General features: G+C 39.0%; 1 protein-coding gene across 4 annotated transcripts in view; it reads left to right on the forward strand.

The window, feature by feature from the left end:
- The first annotated feature begins 3,708 nt into the window (after positions 1–3,708).
- The window catches only part of edc4 (enhancer of mRNA decapping 4), a 38,821-nt gene continuing 15,712 nt past the window's right edge, over positions 3,709–26,817 (forward strand). Inside the window, exons 1-23 of one of the 4 annotated variants that reach the window (XM_062035995.1) lie at positions 3,709–3,955; positions 5,913–6,078; positions 9,071–9,182; positions 10,950–11,049; positions 12,284–12,470; positions 12,750–12,900; positions 13,985–14,089; positions 14,730–14,842; positions 14,952–15,035; positions 15,141–15,236; positions 15,520–15,619; positions 15,704–15,884; positions 16,008–16,074; positions 17,184–17,272; positions 17,504–17,682; positions 17,994–18,076; positions 19,532–19,583; positions 19,668–19,963; positions 22,670–22,894; positions 23,179–23,280; positions 23,385–23,543; positions 23,964–24,000; positions 24,249–24,396. In XM_062035995.1, the coding sequence (XP_061891979.1) occupies positions 3,868–3,955; positions 5,913–6,078; positions 9,071–9,182; positions 10,950–11,049; positions 12,284–12,470; positions 12,750–12,900; positions 13,985–14,089; positions 14,730–14,842; positions 14,952–15,035; positions 15,141–15,236; positions 15,520–15,619; positions 15,704–15,884; positions 16,008–16,074; positions 17,184–17,272; positions 17,504–17,682; positions 17,994–18,076; positions 19,532–19,583; positions 19,668–19,963; positions 22,670–22,894; positions 23,179–23,280; positions 23,385–23,543; positions 23,964–24,000; positions 24,249–24,396 (2,920 nt within the window). In that variant the 5' untranslated portion in view covers positions 3,709–3,867. Of the gene's footprint in view, positions 3,956–4,039; positions 4,269–5,912; positions 6,079–9,070; positions 9,183–10,949; positions 11,050–12,283; positions 12,471–12,749; positions 12,901–13,984; positions 14,090–14,729; positions 14,843–14,951; positions 15,036–15,140; positions 15,237–15,519; positions 15,620–15,703; positions 15,885–16,007; positions 16,075–17,183; positions 17,273–17,503; positions 17,683–17,993; positions 18,077–19,459; positions 19,584–19,667; positions 19,964–22,669; positions 22,895–23,178; positions 23,281–23,384; positions 23,544–23,963; positions 24,001–24,248; positions 24,397–26,817 lie in introns of those variants that run through there. The other 3 variants (XM_062035996.1, XM_062035994.1, XM_062035997.1) reach the window with 3 other exon arrangements.

Genomic DNA, 26,817 nt, shown 5'->3' on the forward strand with positions numbered 1-26,817 from the left:
TCTTTGAAAAAATGTTGGGACACATCGCTTGCATTGGTTACGTATTAGGAAATGTAAACCTCTCAAATGATAACCAAAAACAGCTGCACCAGCATGGCTTTTGTGCTATTCAAGATCACATCACGTTTGTGTCTAGCTACTTTTTGCCTGGCAGAATTCATATTGCAAGGTCAGATGCTGGCCCAATTTGAATAATAAGTTAAAAGCCGGCTCGGTTGTTAACTACCATAAGTAACAGGAAGTCAAACAGTAAAAATTCAAAAAGGTACTGACTATACTAATTGTTTTTTCAAAACCTGAATATTAGGTAACCTAGATTAAGATGGTATTTGCTAAAGATGAAGGTGAATACATAGCAGCTAACATAAAATATAAAGGACAAACCAGTGAGAAGTACAAAGTGTGATTGCATGTTTACTGGAGGAGAAGATTTGCCAGGCCCATATAGCAAATACACTATATTGCCAAAAGTATTTGGCCACCTGCCTTGACTCACATGCACTTAAAGTGCCATCCCATTCCTAACCCATATGGTTCAATATGATGTGGGTCCACCTTTTGCAGCTATTACAGCTTCAACTCTTCTGGGAAGGCTGTCCACAAGTTTGCAGAGTGTGTTTATAGGAATTGTCGACCATTCTTCCAAAAACGCATTAGTGAGGTCACACACTGATGTTGGTCGAGAAGGCCTGGCTCCCAGTCTCCGTTCTAATTCATCCCAAAGGTGTTCTATTGCAGTGGTCCCCAACCACCGGGCCGCGGATCGATTAGGACCGCACAAGAAATTAAAAAACTTTTTATTTTTTATTATTAAATCAACATAAAAAACACAAGATACACTTACAATTGGTGCACCAATCCAAAAAAACTCCCTCCCCCATTTATACTTATTCACACTCATTTGCACAAAAGGGTTGTTTCTTTGTTATTAATATTTCTGGTTCCTACATTATATATCAATATAGATCAATACAGTCTGCAGGGATACAGTCCGTAAGCACACATGATTGTATTTTTTTATGACACAAAAAAACCACCCCCCACACCCTGGTCCGTGGGACATATTTTCAAGCCGCAGTTACAAAAAGGTTGGGGACCACTGTTCTATCGGGTTCAGGTCAGGACTCTGTGCAGGCCAGTCAAGTTAATCTACATCAGACTGTCATCCATGTCTTTACGGACCTTGCTTTGTGCAGTGGTGCACAGTCATGTTGGAAGAGGAAGGGGCCTGCTCCAAACTGTTCCCACAAGGTTGGTAGCATGGAATTGTCCAAAATGTTTTGGTATCCTGGAGCATTCAAATTTCCTTTCACTGGAACTAAGGGGCCAAGCCCAACTCCTAAAAAACAACCCCACACCATAGTTTCTCCGCTGGCCCCTCTCTGTCAGTTTACGTGGCCTACCACTTTGTGGCTGAGTTGCTGTTTTTCCCAAACTCTTCCATGTTCTTATAATAAAGCCGACAGTTGACTTTGGAATATTTAGGAGCGAGGAAATTTCACGACTGGACTTGTGGCACAGGTGGCATCCTATGGCAGTTCCATGCTGGAAACCACTGAGCTTCTGAGAGCGGCCCATTCTTTCACAAATGTTTGTAGAAACAGTCTCCATGCCTAAGTGCTTGATTTTATACACCTGTGGCCGGGCCAAGTGATTAGGACACCTGATTCTGGCGTCCTAATCCTAATTCTGACACCTGGGGGACGGCGTGGTGCGGTTGGGAGAGTGGCCGTGCCAGCAACCTGGGAGTTCCTGGTTCGATCCCCAACCTAGTCACGTCCGTTGTGTCCTTGAGCAAGACACTTCACCCTTGCTCCTGATGGGTCGTGGTTAGCGCCTTGCATGGCAGCCCCGCCATCAGTGTGTGAATGTGGAAATAGTGTCAAAGTGCCTTGAAGGTAGAAAAGCGCTATACAAGTATAACCCATATATGCTCTGCTGTTATTGTATCATTTATTTATTATGTCGCATTTAAACTATTGTGTTGAAGTCTGGGGAAATTGTTATGAATCCCATCTACAGCCTTTAGTCACTCTGCAGAAAAAGGCCATTAGGATTGTGTCCAATGTTCACTACAGACATCATTCAAATCCACTATTCATGGAGTTAAAGCAACTTAAACCGCACGATGTGATCAATTTTAAAACTGCTCAAATTATGTTTAGGGCATCCCAAAACTCTACCATCCAATATACAGAACCTATTCCAGGATAGAGATGCTCACCATAGTTACAGTCTAAGACGAAACAACAAATTATATTTGCCTACATTTAAAACAACTTTAAAATCAATGTGCATTTCAGTGCGTGGAGTCAGTCTGTGGAACAACTTAGGGGAAGAGTTAAAAACGTGGTCTAACATGATTAAATTTAAAACACTGTTTAAAAAAGAAGTAAGTGCGAGGAGGAAAGAGAGTGATGCCCTCAGCACAGAGCGATGGGAGAGAGGTGTATGGTCAGAGAGTGTTTGGGCCTGTGTGTGTGTGTGTACGTGTGTGTGTGTCTGTGTGTTTTGTCTAGTCTTGTCTTGTCTCATAGTAACAGTGGTACTATTGTATTGTTAGTGTACAGGAGCTTTTCTTGTTTTTTTTGTATAGTCATGTTCTTGTATTATATTGTTTATGTTAAATGTGGAATGAGTGAGAGGGGTTGGGATATTATAAGCATCTGCTTCATCCAGCCCCTTTTCAAGCCTTGCATAAATGTCTCTGCCAAAATGTAAAAAAAAAAAAAAAAAAATGTGTGTTGTTGTACTGTGCAGGTTTGAAATAAATACTTCAATTCAATTCAATTTATTTTATCTACCATTCTGATCATTTGGATGGGTGGCCAAATACTTTTGGCAATATAGTGTATATGATGTCTATTAGGGGTGTGGGAAAAAATCGATTCAAATTCGAATCGCGATTCTCACGTTGTGCGATTTAGAATCGATTCTCATTTTAAAAAAATAGATTATTTTTTAAAATTTTTATTTATTTATTTTTTTTAAATTAATCAATCCAACAAAACAATACACAGCAATACCATAACAATGCAATCCAATTCCAAAACCAAACCTGACCCAGCAACACTCAGAACTGCAATAAACAGAGCAATTGAGAGGAGACACAAACACGACACAGAACAAACCAAAAGTAGTGAAACAAAAATGAATATTATCAACAACAGTATCAATATTAGTTACAATTTCAACATAGCAGTGATTAAAAATCCTTCATTGACATTATCATTAGACATTTATAAAAAATTAACAATAGTGTCACAGTGGCTTACATAAGCTTGACAACACACTGTGTCCAATATTTTCACAAAGATAAAATAAGTCATATTTTTGGTTCATTTAATAGTTAAAACAAATTTACATTATTGCAATCAGTTGATAAAACATTGTCCTTTACAATTATAAAAGCTTTTTACAAAAATCTACTACTCTGCTTGCATGTCAGCAGACTGGGGTAGATCCTGCTGAAATCCTATGTATTGAATACATAGAGAATCGTTTTGAATCGGGGAAAAAAAACGTTTTTGAATCGAGAATCGTATTGAATTGAAAAAAAAAAAATCGATTTTGAATCGAATCGTGACCCCAAGAATCGATATTGAATCGAATTGTGGGACACCCAAAGATTCACAGCCCTAATGTCTATATATGTATATGATGATTCATGTGATGTTTATTGTCAACGGTCAGGCCAGCCAAAATTAGGTAGGAACCAAAAATAATTTGCCCAGATCCTGGCCGGAGCCTAAACGTCAGGCACACCGGAAGTTTAGACCGTTGCTCCGGGTGAACGAAGTGAATATTGACAACCTCACTTCGAACCACGAATACTACTTACCCCTTTACCACCCTATTCCCTCACCAATGGCGTTCAGTTCTAATATCGATGTTGAGGGCGCGACGCAACATCTCCGAGACATTCTGAAGCTTGACCGTCCCGGTAACATCACTGGTGAGTTTGACCGGGAACGGAAAGTGGAAGCGCCTCTTTAGGCCGCAGAAGCGAGTCAGACGCTCGCTGCGTATCTGGATTTCTAGCATGCCTACATGGCTACTCGCTCTCCGTCTAACAATAACGACTCCATTGTAAAATGAAGAATATAACAGATTAACACAAATAATCTCCAAAAAAAGCGTTCTGCTTTGTGGAGACACTGCGTGTGTAAAATGTGAATATCCTGCTAACTGCGCCGCAGCGGTCTCAGTTCCTGCTGCTAGCCGCGTTAGCTACTACGCTGATGTCAAACGTGAACTTGCCGTACGCGGTATGTTGCATTAAGTTATAGTTATTTTCATTTTTGACTTTTATCTTGATACAGTGTTGTATTTTACGGTGTGTCAAACTTAGCATGGTCTTTCAAAAGCAGAGAGGTTTGTATCTGCAGTTCGCTAAAGACCAAATATATTCAATTGGCCGTTATATATTATTTTCAAAAAGGACACGTAGGGTTTTGTTGTTATAGGTAAGTTTTGTGAGTGGGTGGGTGTAAGTTCTTTTGTCTCTTTTCCTCGCCACACCCGTAATTAATTATAATTGCAGTCCACATTAAACAGGTGGATCTAATAAACAGTGCAACTGCCCCTACTATTATGCCTATGCTATTAGTTTAGCTTGTCTCTATTGTTTTCCAGGATTCACCCAAGAATTTGTTGTGTATAAATACAGAATTATATAGTAAAGTTTTGATAGTTAAAGTTCCCTCCATCCATCCATCTTCAACCGCTTACCATGAATTGATTAACGTGGACCCCGACTTAAACAAGTTGAAAAACGTATTCGGGTGTTACCATTTAGTTGTAAATTGTACGGAATATGTACTGTACTGTGCAATCTACTAATAAACGTCTCAATGAATCAAGCTAATCTGGAATCGGGTCGCGGGGACAACAGCTCCAGCAGAGTCCCCCAGACTTCCCTCTCCAGAGCAAAATTAGCAACTTCCTGGGGAATCCTGAAGCGTTCCCAGGCCAGAGAGGAGATGTAATCCCCCCCATCTGGTCCTTGGCCTGCCGCAGGGTCTCCTAACAGTGGGACGTGCAATGAGGACCTCCCTAGGGAGACGCTCGTGAGGCATCCGCACGAGATGCCCGAACCACCTAAGCTGGCTCTTTTCCAAGCGAAGGAGCAGCGGCTCTACTCCGAGTCTCTCTCGGGTGACTGAACTTCTCACCCCATCTTTAAGGGAAATGCCAGCCACCCTTCTGAGGAAACTCATTTCGGCCGCTTGTATCCGCGATCTTATTCTTTCGGTCATGACCCACACTTCATGACCATAGGTGAGAGTAGGAATGTAGATAGCTTGGTAATTAAAGTTTGTATGATTAAAATTGATGATTGTATTGTAAACATATACATCAATATTGACTTACACACATTTATCTTCATGTTAAATCACAGTGGTTTTATTTGATGATATACTTAGACTTCCTTTTTATTGTCATGCAAATTTGAACTTTACAGTACAGATAACAATGACATTTCGTGGCATTAACTCATTGTAGTGCAGGATAAAAGAGCAATAAGGTGCAGATATAAATAAATAGATTACTGTACAGATAAATATATTGCACTTTTGCATATGCATCCACGTTTATGGATGTAGGTTATATTGTCTTTATATTCCAGCGAGTTAATCCGTTTTTGGGGGGGACTTGAGGGGATTATTTTGGTGCGTTCAAGAGTCTTATGGCCTGAGGGAAGAAGCTGTTACAGAACCTGGAGGTTGTGCTACGGAGGCTGCGGAACCTCTTTCTAGAGTCCAGCAGTGAAAACAGTCCTTGGTGAAACTGTTTACAGTGTTGTTGAATAAATATTTGCAAAATCTATAATTTTCTGACTTGAAATAAATGCAGTGTTGTTTTTATGTCATCCTGATGCCAACTGAAAGAAATACATTACATTTTACCAGATGCACATTCTGGTGATGGTCAGAGACGGATGTCCTTTAATGGAGAGCTGAATGGCCTATTGGGAACAGCAGGACTTCTTGGAGGGGGTGATTTGTCAACCATGTCAGACTCCACCAGACCCATTTCCACAGATGAGACCAGCGTTCCTCAGGATACCCAGATAATGTAAGTTAAAGTTCTACCTTTTTGTAACTCTCACACCCTGTATCATAACTAGGGATGGTGAATATGGCTTAAAATCTAGAGCTGAAACGATTCCTCGAGTAACTCCAGTAATTCGATTACAAAATATATTCGAATAATCTTCGCTGCCTCACGGTGTCGTTTAAAAAAAATAAATAAATAAATTGCCTTGTTTAGTAGTCAAAGCTCACGTTTTGGCCTCTTGTGCACAGGCAGACGCATACTTTTGTCCTTAAAAATGCAGACTTTTACAAACGCTGGCCAAAGTGTAGAGATCCAAAACTCTCCGCTTAGCGTGTGTGTGTACACGGCACAAACGGAGACTTGTGATGACGTCACGGTTGTACGGTGTCATTTCCAAACTCAACACTGCCTTGCTGGCTTTAAACACACTATAAGAGGAATTACTGTATGTGTGAACGTAAACATGCTGCTATTTTCACTCAACATTAATAAAAAAGACATCAAAATGGGTTTTGCGACACTCCTGCCGGCGCAAATGACAGTCAGCTGTTTTGGATACAATCGCTGTCAAACCTCTCCACCTGATGACAACATTGACAAGCAAGACTTTTTGCTATGTGTCATAAAAAAGATGGAACATTATTTTTATGATTTTATTCCTTGTGTAACGACAAATCTTGAAGTTAACTTACCGTGCGTGTCTTACTTTCATATGCCGGGCGTAAAAAGCGACCAAGCAACTGAAAAAAATCAATGTAGCGTCCTCCTTGTAGTGTGTACTGATGTTAAATACGGTACACACTTCATTACACATGTACTACATCACTATATCAATGATTAAATGCATTATAATTCCATGACAGTTTTGCAGCGGCACACGCATGTTTGTGCACTTTATATAGATACTTAAACATGCAAAATGGTTTCCTTGGCTCGTTAATGCGTGCTGATTTTAGAAATAATGTACACTTCACTGCACATGTAAGACATCACCATGTTGCTGAACACGTTATAATTCTATGAGTGTTGGGTGTCAGCAGCACAGGCGTGCATTCACTCTTTAATAATGTTCCCAGAGTTCTGTATGTACGTGCAGGCAGGTTTTAAAGATAATGTATGTGTCATTGTACGTCTAAAGTACATCAAAATAAACACAATAGGAAGTGCAATGCTGCACCAAGTCAGCTATTGCTGCTTTTTTCAGGCTTCTGATTGGACAAAATGTGCATGACAGCAGGTATATGTGTTTGTGTGTAGACATAGACACTTTTGAAACTACACTTGTGTGAATGGAGATTGTTTTAACCCCAAATATGTGTTTTTGAAACTCTCTGTGTGGACATGGCCTTAAAGGCACTACCTAATCCACTTTTTATGTTTGATATAATGAAAACTGTTCTTATTGTTTTATTTTTGATACTAAGAATATAGTTTTATTTTAACTTTCTCTGGGAATATTAATTTTGAACAAGTTTTATGTACCGTATTTTTCGGATTATAAATCACAGATTTTTTCATAGTTTGGCCGTGGGCGCGACATATACTCCGGAGCGATTTATGTGTGAAATTATTAACACATTACCGTAAAATATCAAATAATATTATTTATCTCATTCGCGTAAGAGACGAACCAAATGGCAGCAATCGTCACACACATGTCAGCAATCGTCACTCACACGTAAACCATAAGAATTCGGCGGGGGAGGGTCATGGCAGAAGTGCATTGTGGGTCATAGGATGCTAACTGCTATATGCTACTGCCGTAGCTATTAAAATGGATCACATCAACATTGGCGGTAACTTATAAAAACTGAGAATGGCTGAACTAAAATGGCAGCGAAAAGGAAATCATATACTGGAGATTACAAGCTGGACGTAGTGAAATATGCAGCAGAGAACGGCAATCGAGCAGCAGAAAGAAAGGAAACGGCGCATACCAGAGGCGACACCGGGGAGGAAGATTTCATCGGATTTAGCGATCGGGAGTGACAGATTGTTTGGTAAACGTATAGCATGTTCTATATGTTATAGTTATTTGAATGACTCTTGCTGTGACGTGTTGCGTTAACATACCAGGCATGTTCTCAGTTGGTTATTTGTGCGTCATATAACGTACACTTATTCAGCCTGTTGTTCACTATTCTTTATTTATTTTAAATTGCCTTTCAAATGTCTATTCTTGGTGTTGGATTTTATCAAATACATTTCCCCCAAAAATGCGACTTATATGTTTTTTTCCTTCTTTATTGTGCATTATTATAGACGGCACCCCTGTTTAGTGACTCTTTATGTCTGTCATTCGATGTTCGCGTCAAACAGCGAGTGCGGATACGAGCCTGATGTCACATTCGCTACACCCTGCTGCTCGAGCTGCATTTTCTCTCCTTTAACGCTGCCAATGTCCTCTTAATATTTGCACATTGCACACTTTATAGATCGCTGTTTGCGGCTATATTTCGGTAATGTTTAAGTACATCCACATCGCAGACATGCTGACATGCTGTCTTCGCTCCAGACAATCGCGTGTGTCTTGCTTATGTCATCACAATGTCCTGTTTCGGCAGTGCACCCCCCGCGACCCCGAGAGGGACGAGTGGTAGAAAACAAGAGGGAAACATCAGTGAACCAAAAGGGGGATACACATGAGCAAAGAGCTCCTGCAATTAGCTGCCACTACCCCAGAGCCATCTTGATGCTTTATTAGTGTCGCACCCCGACAGAGTGACACAGTAGCTCTATGACAACTTTTATTTCAACATGTCAACCACAGTGTTCACTTCCAACACCGGTCCGTACATCAACACACGGTCACTTACATTTATAAATAGTAATTCAATTACTTAAGTGAGGAAATTAGGTTTTTGAGAAAGTAACTACCGGTAGTTGTAGTTATAACAGATTACTTATTTCAATAAATTTGCCCAACACAGATCATATATCTAAAAAATACATTTCCTAAGTCCATTTTATAACAAAGAAGACTGAATATTTTAATGTACCGCAATTTCAGACACCTCTCTGGTGACGATCGGTCTACCTGTATCGCCATCACTTCAGAAGATGTGGAGATTGTGGCGAGTCAGGACTCCAGCATCAATAGCAAGGCTCGAGGTAGCAACATGGTAAGATTTAGAATACTCCTACTTCCTGACCTTGTCTATACTGGTAGTTACTCATGAGCAGTGTTTGGAATACGTTGCGATCGCCTTTACTTTTACTATTAACAAGTTATTTACCGCTAATTAATTACTTTTATGAACGTTACGCCGTTGCCGATAGGTTTGATGTAATGTGGCATGCTACTTTTCATGTGTTTTTTTGTCAACATGACAATGTCAGAAACACAGCAAATTCAATGCAGTAAATATATTTTTACTTGTGAAAGCAACAAGCAGCACCCCACTATAATTTACCCTGATATCTAATAGGAGTAGGAAACATCACTCATATAAGTATTCACACAATCACACACACACTACTATTACTACCACGTGGAAATATTTAACAACAAATCAATGATTGAAGCGACAAGCTTGCAATCCTACAATACCAATTTGTGGATAAGAAGATAAGACAGCCATCGAAGCACATTCAATCTCTTTATTAACCAATGATAACACAATCCATTGAAGAGATTCAACAAAGCTCCCGTCCTGCAAGACCTAACAAACACAGCTGAGCTAATGCTGCTCTGTTTGGCTTTCTTGCTGACGTCACAGGTCACTTAACAAAAGGCACCGTCTTTTACAGGCACACACTCACACACACTGCTTTCATGAAACATCTTTCAACTACATATGCCAGATATTTTAGGATATTTTTATTAAAAAGTAATGCTATGATTACTTTCCTTAGTAACTAATTACATTTATTAAAGAGTCATTACGTTACTAATTCATTTACTTGTATGGCAAAGTAACAGGTAACTTTAAAAAGTAATTTCCCAGACCCTGCTCTTGAGTCTCACCGGTTGGTAAGAGAAAATACATTTATCATTCTCTGTTAGCTTCTGTCACAGAATTTATTTGTGTGTACGTAACATATTTGATACATAGTCATGTTATATGTGTTCCCCAACCTTGTACAGAATATGGTATTGCTTGTGATTTGAAAAAATATTAATGTTTTATAAGTTATGGCTCGTGATGTCTAAGTATGTTGTAATGCAAAAAGCTGTGGTTTTTTTATGTTTGAAGGTCAGATTCAATGCTAAGACAGAAATATGGTTGACTAATTAAGTGCCTCACTGCCTGTTTTTTTAAATGTATTTATTATAATTTTTTTTTTAATAATAATTTTTAATTGATTGTAGTAGTTGTATACATTGTTCTACACCACCCAGAAGTTCAGAACTTGACCACGCAAATGCAGGATTGCAAGAAGAGCTGTTGGAGACTAGTGAGGGGATGTCCAAATTGACTGTGCCCGGAGGGTTAGGTGCCTTAATCAAGGAAACCTCTGTAATCTCAGAAATACTTAAACAAGAAGCCACAGTTTTTACAGACTGAGCTATTACAACACTTGGCACCAACAAACAGCTCAATAATGACACAAATGAAAATGCAACACAATAATGAGTTGGGATGTAAATCAATGCATAGGGGCACGGGTATGAATTTGTCTTAAAATATATTAGGGATTTACAACACTGCTCTGTAATTGCTCAATATTTGGTGCCTTTTAATTCCTGTGATTCACAGTTTGTGTACGTTTCTTTTGCTCAGGCGCTGTCTTTGGTTTACGTTCAACATGTCTTTCGTTATAGTCTTCATATGATTACATTTTCACGTTGACTTGTATGGAGTGCACCATCAGTGTGTTTTTATCAGATCCAGAATGACAGTAACATTAGTTATGCAGTTTGAGTTATAAATGTGTCTTTCTTTTAGGTGAAAATCAAGCCAGTTGCCAAATATGAATGGGAGCACAAGTATCATTATGGCAGACTTATTGCTGTGTCAAATTCCTTCATGGCGTATGCAATTAGAGGTAAGCAATTAGAGGTAAGAGATTTACTCGGACTGTTTTAATACGCTTCTAAACAAAATCTTTACACCAAGGAAAATGGGAAAACCATGGGAAAATTAAATTTTTAACAGTGACGTGCAGTAAGGTTTATACCCAGTGAGGCATTGACATTTTTTAAAAACTTTAACATTATGTTCTCACGGAAACCTTGTCTTAGCTTTCTACCCTGTAGTTTGCCCAAGTGCACTCAGGGCTCGGCGCAGTGTACAAACAGAAAGAGCTTTCTTGCGCACTGAAGAACAGAGGAACGATTTATGGTAGTGTCATTTCACTTTTCTGACCCGCATTTAATCAGGAACTATGCAATTTCACTGATTTACACTTAAGAAAATGTTAAACGATTGTAATCGTTCAGAATTAATTTTTTTTGATACAGTTCAATGAACAGCTTATTTTATTTTATCATTATTGTTTTTCAAGCCTCACCCGCCTCCTGGCCACACGTTCCTGATTTACAAGTACCGGTATTCAAATGATGCGCTGGCGGATAGTAAGTAGAGCATCAAACTGCAAAAACAGGAGAAAGAGACAAAACAATAGTCTGCAATTGATTGAAAACTGCATTTAAATTCAAACCGGCTGTTCATCAGCAGATCAAAAGTAAAAAGTCAAAATCTGTGCTAAAAGCGTTTCTTCCTTGTAATTTTCTGAGAACTCTACACTTTCATAGCCTTCTGCGAAAGGCAAAAGGGCTCTCAGAATGTTTTGAGGAAGAATAAAATCACTGTTTTAATGAGACAAGAAGCCTTGCTTGAGCAGATCGACAATCTTTCCATATACAAAGACGGAAAGTCTCTATGCCTTTGCTATCAGGAGGTTATGACTGCGAATAACAGAAAATCAGAAGTCAAATTTTAGCGCATATTTTGACTGTTTAATGGTATAGTCATAAACTGATCTGTTATTTAACAGCCTGTTTGTGTTTAAAGTTTTTAATAAATTGAGGCCTCTATTCATTGTCTTTTGCTCCAATTTCTTCTTTTTGCATTTTGAAGCTGTATGTGCAATCTGGTTACCGTACACCAGTGCAAAATGCAAATACTCATACTTTTTTCGCCAACCTTGAGATGTTGTTATGGAGTGTGTACATGATCGATGCAGTTTTTAAAAATATTACACACTGCTGAAGAATATTATTCTACAGTTTATTTTCTACTAATGTACTGAATAAAATTAATTACATTGTTACCCGCAGGAGCCAACAACCAGGCCATGATACGTGTATTGAGTGTGGGCACCGCAGAGCGTTCCCTACTGAAAGGCTTCACTGGTGCTGTCACAGATCTGGCTTTCGCCCACCTGGACTGCTCTCTGTTGGGTTGTGTAGATGAAGCTGGCAACTTGATGGTTTGGCAGCTCACATGTACCGGAAACACGATACTGTATCCTGACAAGAAGTTACACTACATTTTTTTCTGCTGGTTTCATAACAGCCAATTTGGCCTATTCACCTTCTAGAATACCAGCCATACCTACCAGAGATTTGTATAGCCAGCAAACCTTTTGATGCAGCAGTTGCATTTTATCTGATGTCTCAAAAAACTATTTATTATTTGATATGATTTTACACATACACCTGTGATATTGCAACTTGCTTTGGCTTAGTAGACAACCAACAACTGTTTCCTCCTCTTGCTTTCCTTAATCCATGTGTCTAAAAGAGATCAGATAATTATTCATATCCGAAGGCCACAGGACACTCTGCTGAACTTGCATCGCCGTCTCATTTGGTGCCCTTTCATCCCAGAGGACAATGAGGTCAACAACCAGGATGACACAAACCAGACCTTGGCCCTTCTACATGAAGACAGGGTACAGATTTAATGGAGAAATGTGACTTATTTTGACTATCTATTTACTATATATTTGACTAATTTCTGCTCGTAGTCAATTAAAAGCATCTGTATGTCGGTGGCTGAGATGATCACGAAAAGGGGTATGATATGGCACATTGACTGCACATTGATATTTGATCCCCTATTTTTGGATAACAGTTTGACTGAACTTTGCGTGGATGGGTGTGTGTGTGACATAATATGAATATCAATAAAGGGGAGAGACCATTATAGTTCTCTTGTACTAATTATGTCAGTTTTATTGCAACAAAACCAAACTCACATTAATGCAAAACCATTAGTGGGACGCCGCTTTTATTTACCTGCAACTCATTTTGCTAACTTACCGTAACTGCGCACAATGATGGAGGAGTCTTCATCAAATGTGTTAGTGTGACACATGGTTGGAGGTGGGGTTTCTTTCAAAGTAAGACATCCGGGAGACATAAAATGAAAAATGGATGTACCTTTGAGTAGATTGAGATTTGAGTACCCATACAAGTTTTAATTGTTAAACTGTTGTAGGTTTTAGAGTATTTTAAGTGTTTTATAAGCATAAGAAAAGTTATAAGTGTGTGTGAAATTTGTGTGAAAGACTTAACAAGACTAATATATATAATATCCATAAAAATCATATGCTAGCGTACCTATATCACAGGGTTAGAGGGACTTGAAACGTAGCCCCCCAGACAATCGAGAGCACACTGTAATTTAAAATGTATTTGTCACTGGCTTTGTCACCCCAGAATTTTTTCCAAGCTAGCTATGATTTTACAACTATTATACATCTTTTTTTTCAGATCATATACTCCACATGCCTGTGTCTCAGCTTTTAAAATTAACACAAATGCTGAAAAAAGTGATGTTTCAGTTGTGGCAGCCTTGACAAGATCCCCATGCAATAGTTTTGTGCCTAATCAATCAATATATTTACTTTTTGGAAACAATTTTGCTATTGGCCGATAACCAACAGTCAGTAGCCTTAGAATGTGTTTCAGGGTCAGAATTGTATATATAATCAAAATTCCTGGAATTTATGTTATTGTTTTGCTCTTTTCCAGGCAGAAGTTTGGGACCTTGAAGTCTTGAGGGCCAGCAATGTCAGTTGGCCTGTTGATGCCGCAGATTTGAAAGAAGGTCTCATCACAGTAACTGGTTATACTCAGGTAGGGCTCAACCATTTAATATTGTGATATAAGTAGGGACTGCCAAAATAATATAAGTTGACCCCATAAAAACACCCATAAAAACGTTATTAAATCCTACAAAGGTCCACCTTTAATTTCAGTCTGTGTAAATAATTCTTTAAAGTTTGAGTCATGTTGGGTGCTTTGGCATAAAAGTCATGTTCTTTTCAAAATATGCTCCAAATGGGCTCCTTGGTATTGGAGGCAAATTTGCATACATGCACTAAATTTTAAATAACTCACAACACATTTCTCTTTGGGATTTTACAATTACTAGTTTACATGGTAGCATACTCTCTTAACTTCCACACCGAGCTTTTCGATGGGCATGATGACTCCGAAACTTTCTCTGAAAATTTCCTTGCAATCTGGTGTATGATTTATTCAAGAACTAGGCCTCCACGCAAAATGTTTTTTCATCGCTTGACCAAGACATTTTAGGGAAGACTATTGTTCCAATATTTCATGCATATTGTTGACTTGTATACCCTGAAAAAGAAATGAGAAACATTTTAAGTACCAAGTTTTATTCAAAGATGTGTGGGTTTCGTTGTTTTGGGTTGGTTATTGTAATAATTTGTGTTACTGACATAACAAAAACAATTTACTTTCTTACTAGCGTGTCAGTGAAGGGGCCCTATCTCCAGATGGAACTGTGTTAGCCACAGCCAGTCATGATGGATACATTAAGTTCTGGCAGATATACATAGAAGAAGGGAAAGACAAGCCAAGGTAAGCAATACGCAATTTTATTTTGAAAGTTGATGTACAATCCAGTTTGTTTGTGCTGGAGTATCTATTATTCATATTTCTGTTTGCTCTTTTTTGTTTTCCTAATTAGATGTCTTCATGAATTACGTCCTCATGGGGGACGCCCCCTTTCCTGCCTTCTTTTCTGTGACAACCACAAGACGCAGGACCCTGAGTGAGTGGACTGCTGTCTACTGACAACTAATATGAGGATGTTAATGTTTGGCTTCATTTACACTTTTACTATGTTTTATGGCAATTTCAATGTTTTTCTTTATAGGGTTCCATTCTGGAGGTTTCTGATAACTGGAGCAGATCAAAACCAAGAACTGAAAATGTGGTGCACTGTTTCCTGGACCTGTTTACAGACAATCAGGTTATTGATTACTTTTGGTTATGTCTCTTTTTTTGGTTATTTGTATTATAAAATGTGAGTTTCATATCATGGCTGTAGGTCTTAAGATACTTTGGTCATTAGGCCTCCTTTCAGCAACACTTTAACCCAATAAGACGCTTCCTTTCTGGAGTTTATGCACTTATTCATCAGCTGCACAACTGTCCACTAAATTGAAGAAAATTATTCATAAAAAATTTCTCCTCAGGTATATGACAAACATCCCTCGTTGTTCGAGTTCTAAATGCTTGACAATGTTTTGTAGATTCTCTCCAGATCCAGTAAACTCAACGGTTCTGCCCAGTTTGAAGGCGAGTCTGGATCTTTCTGCTGAGTATCTCATCCTAACCGACGTACAAAGAAAGGTCAGTGCAATATTGTCATCTTAAGTTTATGAAATGTTGAATTCAAACAAAATAAATACTACAGTTGTGGTTTATTGTTGCCAGGTTCTCTATGTGATGCAGCTGAGACAAGACCTAGAAAAAGGCAAGGCGAGGTTCACCGCTGTTTCAGAGTTTCTACTGACCCATCCTGTTCTCAGTTTTGGAGTTCAAGATGTTACCCAATGCCGTTTTCGTGACACTGAAGATCTTCCTGCAGAGGAAGAGAGTGAGAGCACTACAACAGGTGTGTGCATGACGCACTTAAAACCATGTAAAGCAAAGGGCTATTTTTAAAAGTAATATCTGGATTGTAATTTACAAGATCATGTTTACTTAATATATTTAATATGCATTTAATTTCTTCCAGAGGGGACTCAAGGACCCACAGAGTCAAAATCCGGCATTCAGATTAAACTCTACTGTGTTCACACCAAGTGAGTTCCTGTTCACTGTTTGAGTAAAACACAAATTCTCATAAATAAGCATGCGCCCAAACTTTTGATGGGTACTGTATTCATGTAGAACATCCATATCAATGTTCTCATCAGCCTACCCCAGCTGGCTTTGGCCGAGACGACGTATACACACTGGACTGGTCGCCACTCATAACCGTGGAAAATTAGTCTACAATTACCTATTCTCCAATTATAGTGCATTTTTTGGTGATGTGGAAGGAAGCTGGAGTATTCTGAGACAACTTACCCAAGCATGTGTACAACATGCGAAATACACACAAAGATGTTCCAACTGACATACGTATTAATACTCCTCAACAAAATGTTAAGATCTACAAATATTCACATTTTGCACTGGTGGATTGCTTATGACCAGATGTTGGAAAAGCATCAAAATGTAAAAATAAGAATAGGCACACAAGTATCAGCAATGGTATATTGCAAGAGGCCTAAGGGCCTTGCTTATTCATTTCAACAACTAAATTGGCCCTAGTGTGTGAATGTGAGTGAATGTTGTTTGTCTATCTGTGTTGGCCCTGTGATGAGGTGGCGACTTGTCCAGGGTGTACCCCGCCCTCCACCCAAATGCAGCTGAGATAGGCTCCAGCGACCCCAAAAGGGACAAGCAATAGAAAATGGATGGATGGATGGATGCCTTGTTCAAAGACAGAACAGCTTTTTGGCCTTTGTCATCAGGAGGTCATGGCGGTATGAATTACTGACAAATGACGTCAAAGACAAGTTTTGCGCAGATTTTGTCTTTTTAAAACGTTTGACCTACTGAAAGCCAGTTTGAGATTTATCCCTCTATACTAATGTTTTCTAGGGTTCTATGTGACTATTTTGAATGCAGTTTGCAATATATACAAATTATATATTTTGTTATGCTCTACACAACCCACAGCTACAAATGCTGACATTTGCAATTCTCCACTGGCGTTAAGGTTTTGTTGAGGGTCTATTTATTAAATCCAATAACCATACAGTATTTTTAACACAAGTATACTGGACATTTTGCAACTAAAATATAATTTTTATCTCATAACTTTCATCTATTTACACAAATGTTTGTGTGTCATATGTTTTAGGAGTCTACAGGATGTCCAGATTTGGTTCCAGCCAAATACGGGCTCCAACTCAAGTTTCCTATCCCATTCTGATGCGCCAGATGGTTTTGGTTGGTCACATAATTTTCTAAAAAGTACAACGGGGCTCACTTAAGTGGATATTTTTTATTTTGCTTCTAATTTTACTGTCACACTGAAAGAGCAGAATAATGTTATCCATTTAAATATAAAAGTATACAATAAAGTGTGTGATACCAACCCCTGAAGACATGTTTTATTTTAGGATTTTCATCACTCTGTTCTTGAATTTGAAAGATTAAAGTATTTTATGTATTTACCAGGGTTTTCAGACCATCTGACGGACCAGAGTTCTGACAAGGACTCCGGGAGTGGCTCCCAGACAGACCTAAACATGCCTTCTCTTCCTGCCCCTGTTGATTTCCTGTCAAATACAACCAATGGCAATGGGTCAATGCCCAAGTTGATGACTCCTGATGCCTTCATGACACCAAGCACATCGGTACAAACCCTTCAAAATCATGTTCACGTTTTCCATTCGGTGTTCATGTTGTCTCTATTCTGTTACTAACTGATCTGATGTGCACATTTCTGCTCTTATTTATAGAAACACAACACTTTTGTTTTAGCCAATATTCACTAATGTTTAAATTTATGATATCTCATCTGTTACCAGAATTTAACCAACCATATTATACCGTCTTGTAATAAGAAGAGAACAGCATCTCTGGCTTGAAACATCACACCAATAAAGACATCAGTTGTATTTTAATTGTGCTGTTCTTGTTTTGATATATATTTATTTACTCTTAGGTGCCTGCATCTCCTGGCAGTAGTGCAAGCAGTCTGACAATTGTAACCGCAATCAGCAGCAATTCAACAGACTCAACCAATAGGTGGGTTTTTCTGTATGATGGGAATGCAATATAAACTCGAGGTCAGTAAAGCGTTGACTACACTTCGTTGTAAGGTTCCATAATATGCCACTTTAACAAAACTCCTGGTAAAGTTAGTGTTTTACGTAATAATTTAGATCCCACTGTGGGAAACCTGGTTCAGTTTTCAAATGTATTGTCACTTACGGGTTAATTCATCCAAATTCTCCCAATATGCTTTCTAGGCTTAGTTTATGGCTATTTTAAACAGTGCTTTGATTTGAGATATTGACCTGTTATAGAGAGAAGGATTTTATTTTGTTGAACTGGAACAACCCTAACTGAACAACATATAGTGTTACAAGATATGTATATTTTTTGCTTGAATATAATGACATTTAAAATGTTATCCTCCTATTTAATGTGGCATTTGATTTTGACATCAAAAGATGAATATTATACAACAGATAAACATTTTACTTATACATACTTGTTTAGTACATCAAGATCTGATACAAATAATGCTAACTTCTAAATTGTGTAACAACACACTAAATCTATAGGCGAGAATAAGTAGTGGAACAGAGATAGACTTATGGTGAATAAGATTTACAATTTAACAGATCTTTGTAAATTCTTTACTTGCCATAACTGCAGCATTCCTGTGACCTATTGACATCACCAAACTTTAGAATTCTTTTTTGATGCTTACAACCACAGCTTTTCTCACTTGTTCTTTTTAGGGAGTTAAACTCTTCAGTATCCTCTTGGGCAGGTTATCTACAAGCTCCACAGGCTTTTACATATGGAGATAGACTTCACCAGTCTAAAATAAAAGTTTTTTCAGACGTAGATAGGAATTTCTTAAAATGTACATTTCTGGTCTAATATGTACCTTTTATTGTCAAAATTAACATACCGGTACTTGCCGTGAATATAATATTATTTAGGTATAAAGCTGTGGCGGGTTAGTGTATATAAGCAGATAGTACATAGAATCCTTAACAGTTGAAGGCTGTGTTTTTTTTTGTTTCCATGCTATAACCATTTGAATCAGCCACACAGATACATTTTTTGAAATGTAAGTGGAAAAAGCATCACATTGTCAACTTTTGTCATCATCTGTATTCAAAAAGATCTTTGCTCAATGCATCCATACCTTTTTATGAATTCTTCCAATGTGCATACAGTTGCACGCTAAATCATTCAACCCCCATTGTAAATGTTTAGTTTTAAAATGTATAATCAATTTGTGACCGTGTGTAATATTATTATGAGGTATTTAAATTATTATTGTTTTGTTTGCTGATTGCAATCTACTACAATTTACAAACTTCACAGATTTACGATGAGGGTTGAATCATTTTGAATGAGGAAAACTTAATCTCAATTTTTTCCCCACAGACCTTCAGATGACATTAGTCAGAGTCCCAACAGGGCAGATCATAGTAATAATTTGGCACTCCCTACTTCCAGTAGCAGTCCAAGACCTGCTTCTTCTCTCTTGCCTGGATTGGAGAACATCCAAGTAAGACTTAAAACACGTTCTACTATCTATTTTTGTCACTCTTCTGACTTGTTCTAATTCTGTCTGGCTATTCTTTTTCTGCAGGCATTGGCATCCACTAGCGCTCCAATCGGGATTGACAGCCCTCTGGTTCTAGATTCTCCACTCTTCCCACCACTTGCCTCCCCGACGAGGGCCCGTTCACCTGATGTTATCTCCTCGGCATCCACTGTCATGTCTCAGGACATGCCAGAGATTGCATCACAGACCTTACAGCTTCAGCATGGTCTTGTGTCCACTTTGGACTCTTTACCTATGTCTGCTCTTCAGACTGACAGCATGGCCTCTGCTGCCTCTGCTCTACATTTGCTCACATCGCCACGGTCAGCCAACAGCAACAGGTACATTGAACTAATAAGTACAATGCAGGATATTTCAGTCGGTGGTAAAAGAAATGTATGAACTACAATGCATTTTACATTTTATCTATTTGGAAAAGATCCACTGATTGACAACGGTATATACAGTGCATTCGGAAAGTATTTACAGCGCTTAACTTTTTCCACATTTTCTTTTGTTACAGCTTTATTCCAAGACATTCATTTTTGTCCCTAAAATTCTCCACACAATATACCCCATAATGTCAATGTGAAAACATTTTTTTAGACATTTTTGAAAATGTATTAAAAATAACAACTAAAAAATCACATGCACGTAAGTATACTGGGCCAATCTTGTTCTCAGTCTTAATTGACTTAATAGCGACCTGGGAAAATCGATGTAAGGTGATGTTTGAACCATCAAAATGCAAGGCTGTGACTATATCCAGGAAGGGAAACCCCATCCGGCTTGCACTTCAGTTTGGCACTACCAAATTAGCTGAGTTAGAGATTCAGTGAGTCACAATTGACAGCAAGCTAACCTGGGTAAAGTACATCTGAAACATAATTTCTTCAAGAAAAGGACAACGACTGGGTGCTCTGAGGAGAGTTGCTAGCAAACTTGATATCAAAAATAGAGCAACTGTCGACAAGGGTCAGGTACGCAGTGTGATGGCCTCACTGTCTTGGATGAGTGACAGTTCTACTACCCTGGGTCTACTTGACTCAATCCAAAGGAAGGCCCTGTGTAACATAGGCGCAAGTAAAGAGTAAGCAAGAACAAAACTGAACATTACATCTCTCTATCAAAGGCGCCAGGTGGTGGCAGCAAGTGTCCTGTATAAGATGCACACCAGCTTGTGCCTTCCTGACCTAAAAGCCTTGCTTTCGCAGCCACATGTCATTCGTAGACCTACCCACTACATTGTCTCCAAGCCTCGCCATACCCTTACGATACCCACCTCCAGGACAGTTTCTGCTGGCAGAACATTTATCCATACTGCAGTTCAACTATGGAACAGTCTACCAAATGAAGTAGTTGGTGATATCCATGACAAAGGCGTCCCAACCTTCAAGAGCAGAGTGAACAGGGATTTTGCCTCACTTGCATGATGCTCTTGAACCCCTCACTCCAGATGCGTCTAAGCTGCTGAGAACCATTGATTTGGCCATGTGGATTGTTTTATTTTGCCCTTGTGCCTATATAAGTTTTGTACTTCTTTGGTCTATCCTCTCATGAGCTACTGTTCACTTCAGCATGTTGTAAAAAAAATAAAATAAAAAGTATTCACAGGCTTTTGCCATGAAGCTCAAAAGTGAGCTCAGGAGCATCGTGTTTCAACTGATCATCTTTAAGATTGTTCCAACAGCTTAATTGGAGTCCACCTCTGGTAAATTCAATTGGTTGGACATGTTTTGGAAAGGCACACACCTGACTATATATAAAGTTCCACACTTAACAATGCACAGCACAAACCACAAATTGTATGCAGGCTTCTGAGACAAGATTGTCCAGAGGCACAAATCTGGGGAAGGGTGCAAAAAATATCTGCTGTCTTGAAAGCCCCAATGAGCACTGTGGCCTCTGTGGCCTCCATCAATCATAAATGAAAAAAGTTTGGTAACACCAGGACTTTTCGTAGATCTAGCCGGCTGTCTAAACTGAGCGAAGGAGAAGCGCCTTAGTCAGGGAGGTGACCAAGAACCTGATGGTCACTCTGTCAGAGCTACTGCATTTCATCCACTGTGGAGAGAGGAGAACATTTCAGAATGACATTCATTTCTGCAGCGATTCACCCATATGGCCTGTATGGTAGAGTGGCCAAACAGAAGCCATTCTTTTGTAAAAGTTTGCCAAAATGCAACTGAAAGACTCTCAGACCATGGGAAACACATTTTTTTGTGCTGATGAGACAAAGATTGAGCTTTTTGGCGTGAATGGCAGGCGTCATGTTTGGAGAATCCATGCATCGCTCATCAACAAGCAAATACCATCCCGACAGGAAAGCATGGTGGTGGCAGCATTATGCTGTGGGGATGTTTTTCAACGGTAGAAACTGGGAGACTGGTCAGGATAGAGGGAAAGGAAATATGAGTGCAGCAATGTACAGAGACATCCTGGATGAAAGAAAACCTGCTCCATTTCACTCTTGAAGTCAGACTTGGGCAGAGGTTTCAGCAGGACAACAACCCTAAGCACACAGCCAAGATATCAAAGGAATAGCTTCAGGACAACACTGTAAATGTCCTCGAGTAGCCCAACCAGAGCCCAAACTCTAATCCGATTGAACATCTCTGAAGAGATCTGAAAATGGCTGCGCACTGACAATTCTTATACAACCTGATAAAGTTTGAATAGAGGAATGGGAAAGGTAGGTACGCCGAGCTTGCGGCATAATCACAAAAAAAATTGAGGCTGTATTGCTGCCAAAGATGCATCAACAAAGTATTTAGCCCAGGTTGGGAATACTTGTGTACATGTGATTTTAGTTTTTTATTTGTAATAGATTTGCAACATTTTTAAAAATAGATTATGGAATGTTGTGTGTTAAATTTTGAGGACAAAAAAATATTTCATTTTGGAATGAGGCTGTACATAACAAAATGTAGACAAAGTGAAGCGCTGTGAATACCTTCCGGATGCTCTAAGTCCTCACTGTAGCATTCGACTGTAAGATCAATAAGTTTCCTTTCCTTTGACTGTATTTCTGCTGTTTATTATTACAGCCTGTTGCCTCTTGAGCTCGGATGTGTAGATGGGGCTGTTGGACCGTCTCTGGAGTCGGAGCACAGACTGAGCCAAACCCCATCTTTACTGGAGACTGTCTTATCCCAGGAAAACTCCGGGCTCGGAGGAGTGTCCACAGATAGCAGCATGAGCCACACTTCTTGGCCAGCTGCTCCTGACATCACCAGGGAAACTAGGAATAGGGACAATAGTCTTGGAGACTGGTAAAAGCATATTTTGTTTGTGCCCGCTTCATTGAATATTATTTAAATAGTTTTACACTTCACCCTTACACACTAATTAAAAAACAAAATACAGTTTTTCACACAAGGAGAATTAAGTGGAGCGAGGTTTGGCTCATTGCAGTCAAAACTTTGGTATCATTATAATCTAAAAAGCAGCCCAAGATAAGATGACAATGTATTACAACATGACCAGCATTGCTGTTACTAAATTGTGTGTGTCCATGTGTGTAATTACTGCTTACATGTCACATGTGTTGTCACAGCTCTAGAGATGAACCAAAAGACAGACTGCTGAGTTCACCATACACATGCCGGTCCTATCACCACACACAGAATGAAAGTCAAGATGCTGGTGCTGAACAAAGGTAGCACATAGGCATACTGTATGCTTGTTTTAATGCAAATGCACAATACATTTATACGTAAATACGAAATGTTCTTCTTTTTTTCCTAAAAACATACAACTCAGTGCTGAATTCAGTGATCCTGATGACGATGTGACTGCCTCACCATCTTCCTCAGTTAATTGTGGCCCTCACTCCTCTCATAGACTACTAGTTAATAAAGACTGGAAGACTTCACCAAGAGGCTCACCAAAGCTCAAGAGGAAGATCAAAAAAGCTGACAGGTTTGTAAATGGTCTATCTGTCATGAGATATAAGAATACAAATCTGAAGTGGTGATCAAATAAGCAAACTTCCTTCAAATTCTTTAAATTATTACAATTCACACATCCTGAACATGACTACACCCAATTGAGTCAATGTTACTTTTAACAGTTGAACAAATGTTTACATTTACTAAGGATACAAAAGCAGATTTTTTTCTTTTTTTTTTTTACGCATGGCCCATTTCCGACCCATATTCGATATCGGTATACAATAATTACATTTATTGAATGACTGAAACAGCATGCATATGCTCATGCTTCAAGTGCAGTTAAGCAACCTGACATTGATAGATAGTTTTATGTCAGTGGCTGATGTGAGTGGCTTAGTGTTCATACTAAGCATGTTTTTTGTGTTTCCGATCTCTCTTATCTCAAAAGTGAATCACCCCAGTCAAGACCATTGGACTCTGGTCAGGTAAAGTACTTACAATAAGTGTTCATTAAATATCATCAAAGCATTTTTGTTTTTCCCTTATGACAAACTTGTTATTGTTTAAAAGTCTACCCAATTTGTGGGTTTAACCATAGCAGGTGAATAGTAATTTTGGGACTTATGTCATACTATCCATAACAATTTAGATTTTTGTTTTTGAGTAGAACTGGCAGCCCCACCTCGCCTCTCCCATCCCATCTAATCATTCATTTTGTTGATGCTCTCCACAGATGAACGCAGATGTGCAACAGGAGTTGTTGATGTTTCTCAGAGGCCAACAGAGGGAGTTAACTGAACTACGTGGACAAATAGAGACCATGCAGAGCTCCATAATGACTCAAGTAGAGCATGCTTTGACCAACCATCAAGAACAAGAAAGTATCCTTCAACTCATGACATCCATTCTTCATTTCATCCTTCAAATATTCCTTTTTGAAGCTTACCACTTCAAGGGGCTGTTTGCAACATTTACACAGCTGTCTTAAGGACGCTAACTTTCCAAAGTATTGCAACCATAAGAAGCATTACATCCCTCTCTCTTCCGGCTTTGAGCCTGAAAACTTTGCCCCATGTAACACACATGCATTATTAACTTCATTTTTTTGTTAGCTAATGCTTAGCTAATAACGATTTGGCAAAATGTTAGATATCGTTGAATGTATATTTTATCATACCAACATGACTGAAAATTGTTACTTACTTATCTGGGACTGCTTTTATGTACTGTATGTACACGCGCTCCTGTGTGTATGAAACAGCAGTGGACATTGGTGAGGAACACCGTGAATACCAGACTTTTTCCTCAGGCTGAGGAGCAATTTGTATTTAATATAATTAGTAATTGTGAAAAATATATAGACATTTAAAATATATATGTTCTGTTAAACCACTATTAGTAACAAACGGTAGCCAGTGGTATTTTTATGTTTTTTGGTTTGAAAAATGTAACTTTCAGAATGTTGCAAACAGCCTCTTTAAGCCTCTTCAGAGATCCCTGAAAGTTGCTGAAAATTAGTGCTAAGAGTAGAGCCAGCAGACAAGGTTGAAATGCTATTTTTTTTTTTTTTATCAAAGCAGAATGGGACATATATGTTAGTTATTGTGTGCAAAAAGTATTCAACTTAATTACATGTTGATGACAAGTTACATAGAGATTGGGTGGGAAAATTTAGTTTTTTTCTTCATGGTTGTGTTAAAGGTTGTCTTGACAAATTGTCTTTCTAGTGTGTACCCCACTATCCACTGATCAAACAGTAAATAGAAAAACATTTTAACACTCCACCTATAGGCAATTCTGTGTTTTCAGCTAACATGCACGTTATGCACAATGGTTGGAAAACTGAGGAACAACCCACACCACCACACGGGGGGAATTATTCACACCCAGAGACTGTAGTGCAAACCACTTTTCCAGGTTTTAAATATTTCTTCAAACCTTGCAGATTTTTTTAAAGTTACCATTCAGCAATAGTTAAGGAGCATATGCTCCTTCCATTAGTTTATTATTGGTTACAGCTGTAATGCCCTACTTAAAAAAAAAAAATATAGCAAAAACATAACGTAAGTCAAGCTTGAGTTTAATAATGACGTCCACCAAGCTGGCAGGAGTATACTATGCTGTGTTTCCCCCAGAAAATGTGTTAGTTAAGGTGGTGACTCTCCAGGGGGAGGGGACTGGTGTGGGTGGGTGTAAGGATCGGTGTAACTCGGCCTGTCGCCATCACGTCTCCACCTCGTCGCTGCCACCACCGCCTGGGGGGGGGCAATAGACTACAGACTGTGGTGACGTAGGCCAGCTTCGTCGCGTGAAGAAGCCTACAACTTTTGGTTGTGTTTCCGCTCCATTTGCTGAATGGCGATATACGATATACTGTATATCTCGATATTTTTTCCGTAAAGTAAAAACAAAACAGTCCTAGTTACCTGAGATACTAAAATAATGACTTACAAAGTCAAATTAAAGGCCTACTGAAACCCACTACTACCAACCACGCAGTCTGATAGTTTATATATCAATGATGAAATCTTAACATTGCAACACATGCCTATACGGCCGGGTTAACTTATAAAGTGCAATTTTAAAATTCCCGCCACACTTCCGGTTGAAAAACTCCTTTGGATATGATTTATGCGCGTGACGTCACAAAAGCAACGGAAGTGGTTGGACCCCATCGGACCCGATAGAAAAGCCTCTTGTTTTCTTCGACAAAATTCCACAGTATTCTGGACATCTGTGTTGGTGAATCTTTTGCAATTTGTTTAATGAACAATGGAGACTGCAAAGAAGAACGTTGTAGGTGGGATCGATCGGTGTCTTAGCGGCTAAGTACAATACTGTAATATCTGTGATATTTGCATTAGTGTACTGTGTCTTTAAGGGTTTGGGGAACGCGCATGCGCGAGTGAGTTGGCGGAGAACTTGAGTGTGTGTGAGCGTGAGTTTTGGCTAACAGCAGCTCGTGTATGTGTGTGCGTTACTTTTTGAACTACAACCAGTTACCGCTTGTTAATAAAGCGACTGAGCAATTTGTTTAATGGACAATGGAGACTGCAAATAAGAAAGTTGTAGGTGCGATCGGTGGAGCGGCGGACTACAGCAACACCAACACCAGGAGGTTGTGTTGTGTTTTGAGCAGGATAACAGACGCACTACGGTGAGTCTAGCTTTGGCTTCCAAACATTTGATCGCTTGCCCGTACGTGCGTGTCAATATGTGCATGTGACGTACGTAACTTTGGGGAAATATATGTTTCTTGCCGACTCTGATGGCGGCCGGGGTGTCGTCAAAAGCGTACAACG

Source organism: Entelurus aequoreus, linkage group LG24 (genome assembly GCF_033978785.1).
Source record: "Entelurus aequoreus isolate RoL-2023_Sb linkage group LG24, RoL_Eaeq_v1.1, whole genome shotgun sequence".
Lineage (NCBI taxonomy): Eukaryota > Metazoa > Chordata > Actinopteri > Syngnathiformes > Syngnathidae > Entelurus > Entelurus aequoreus.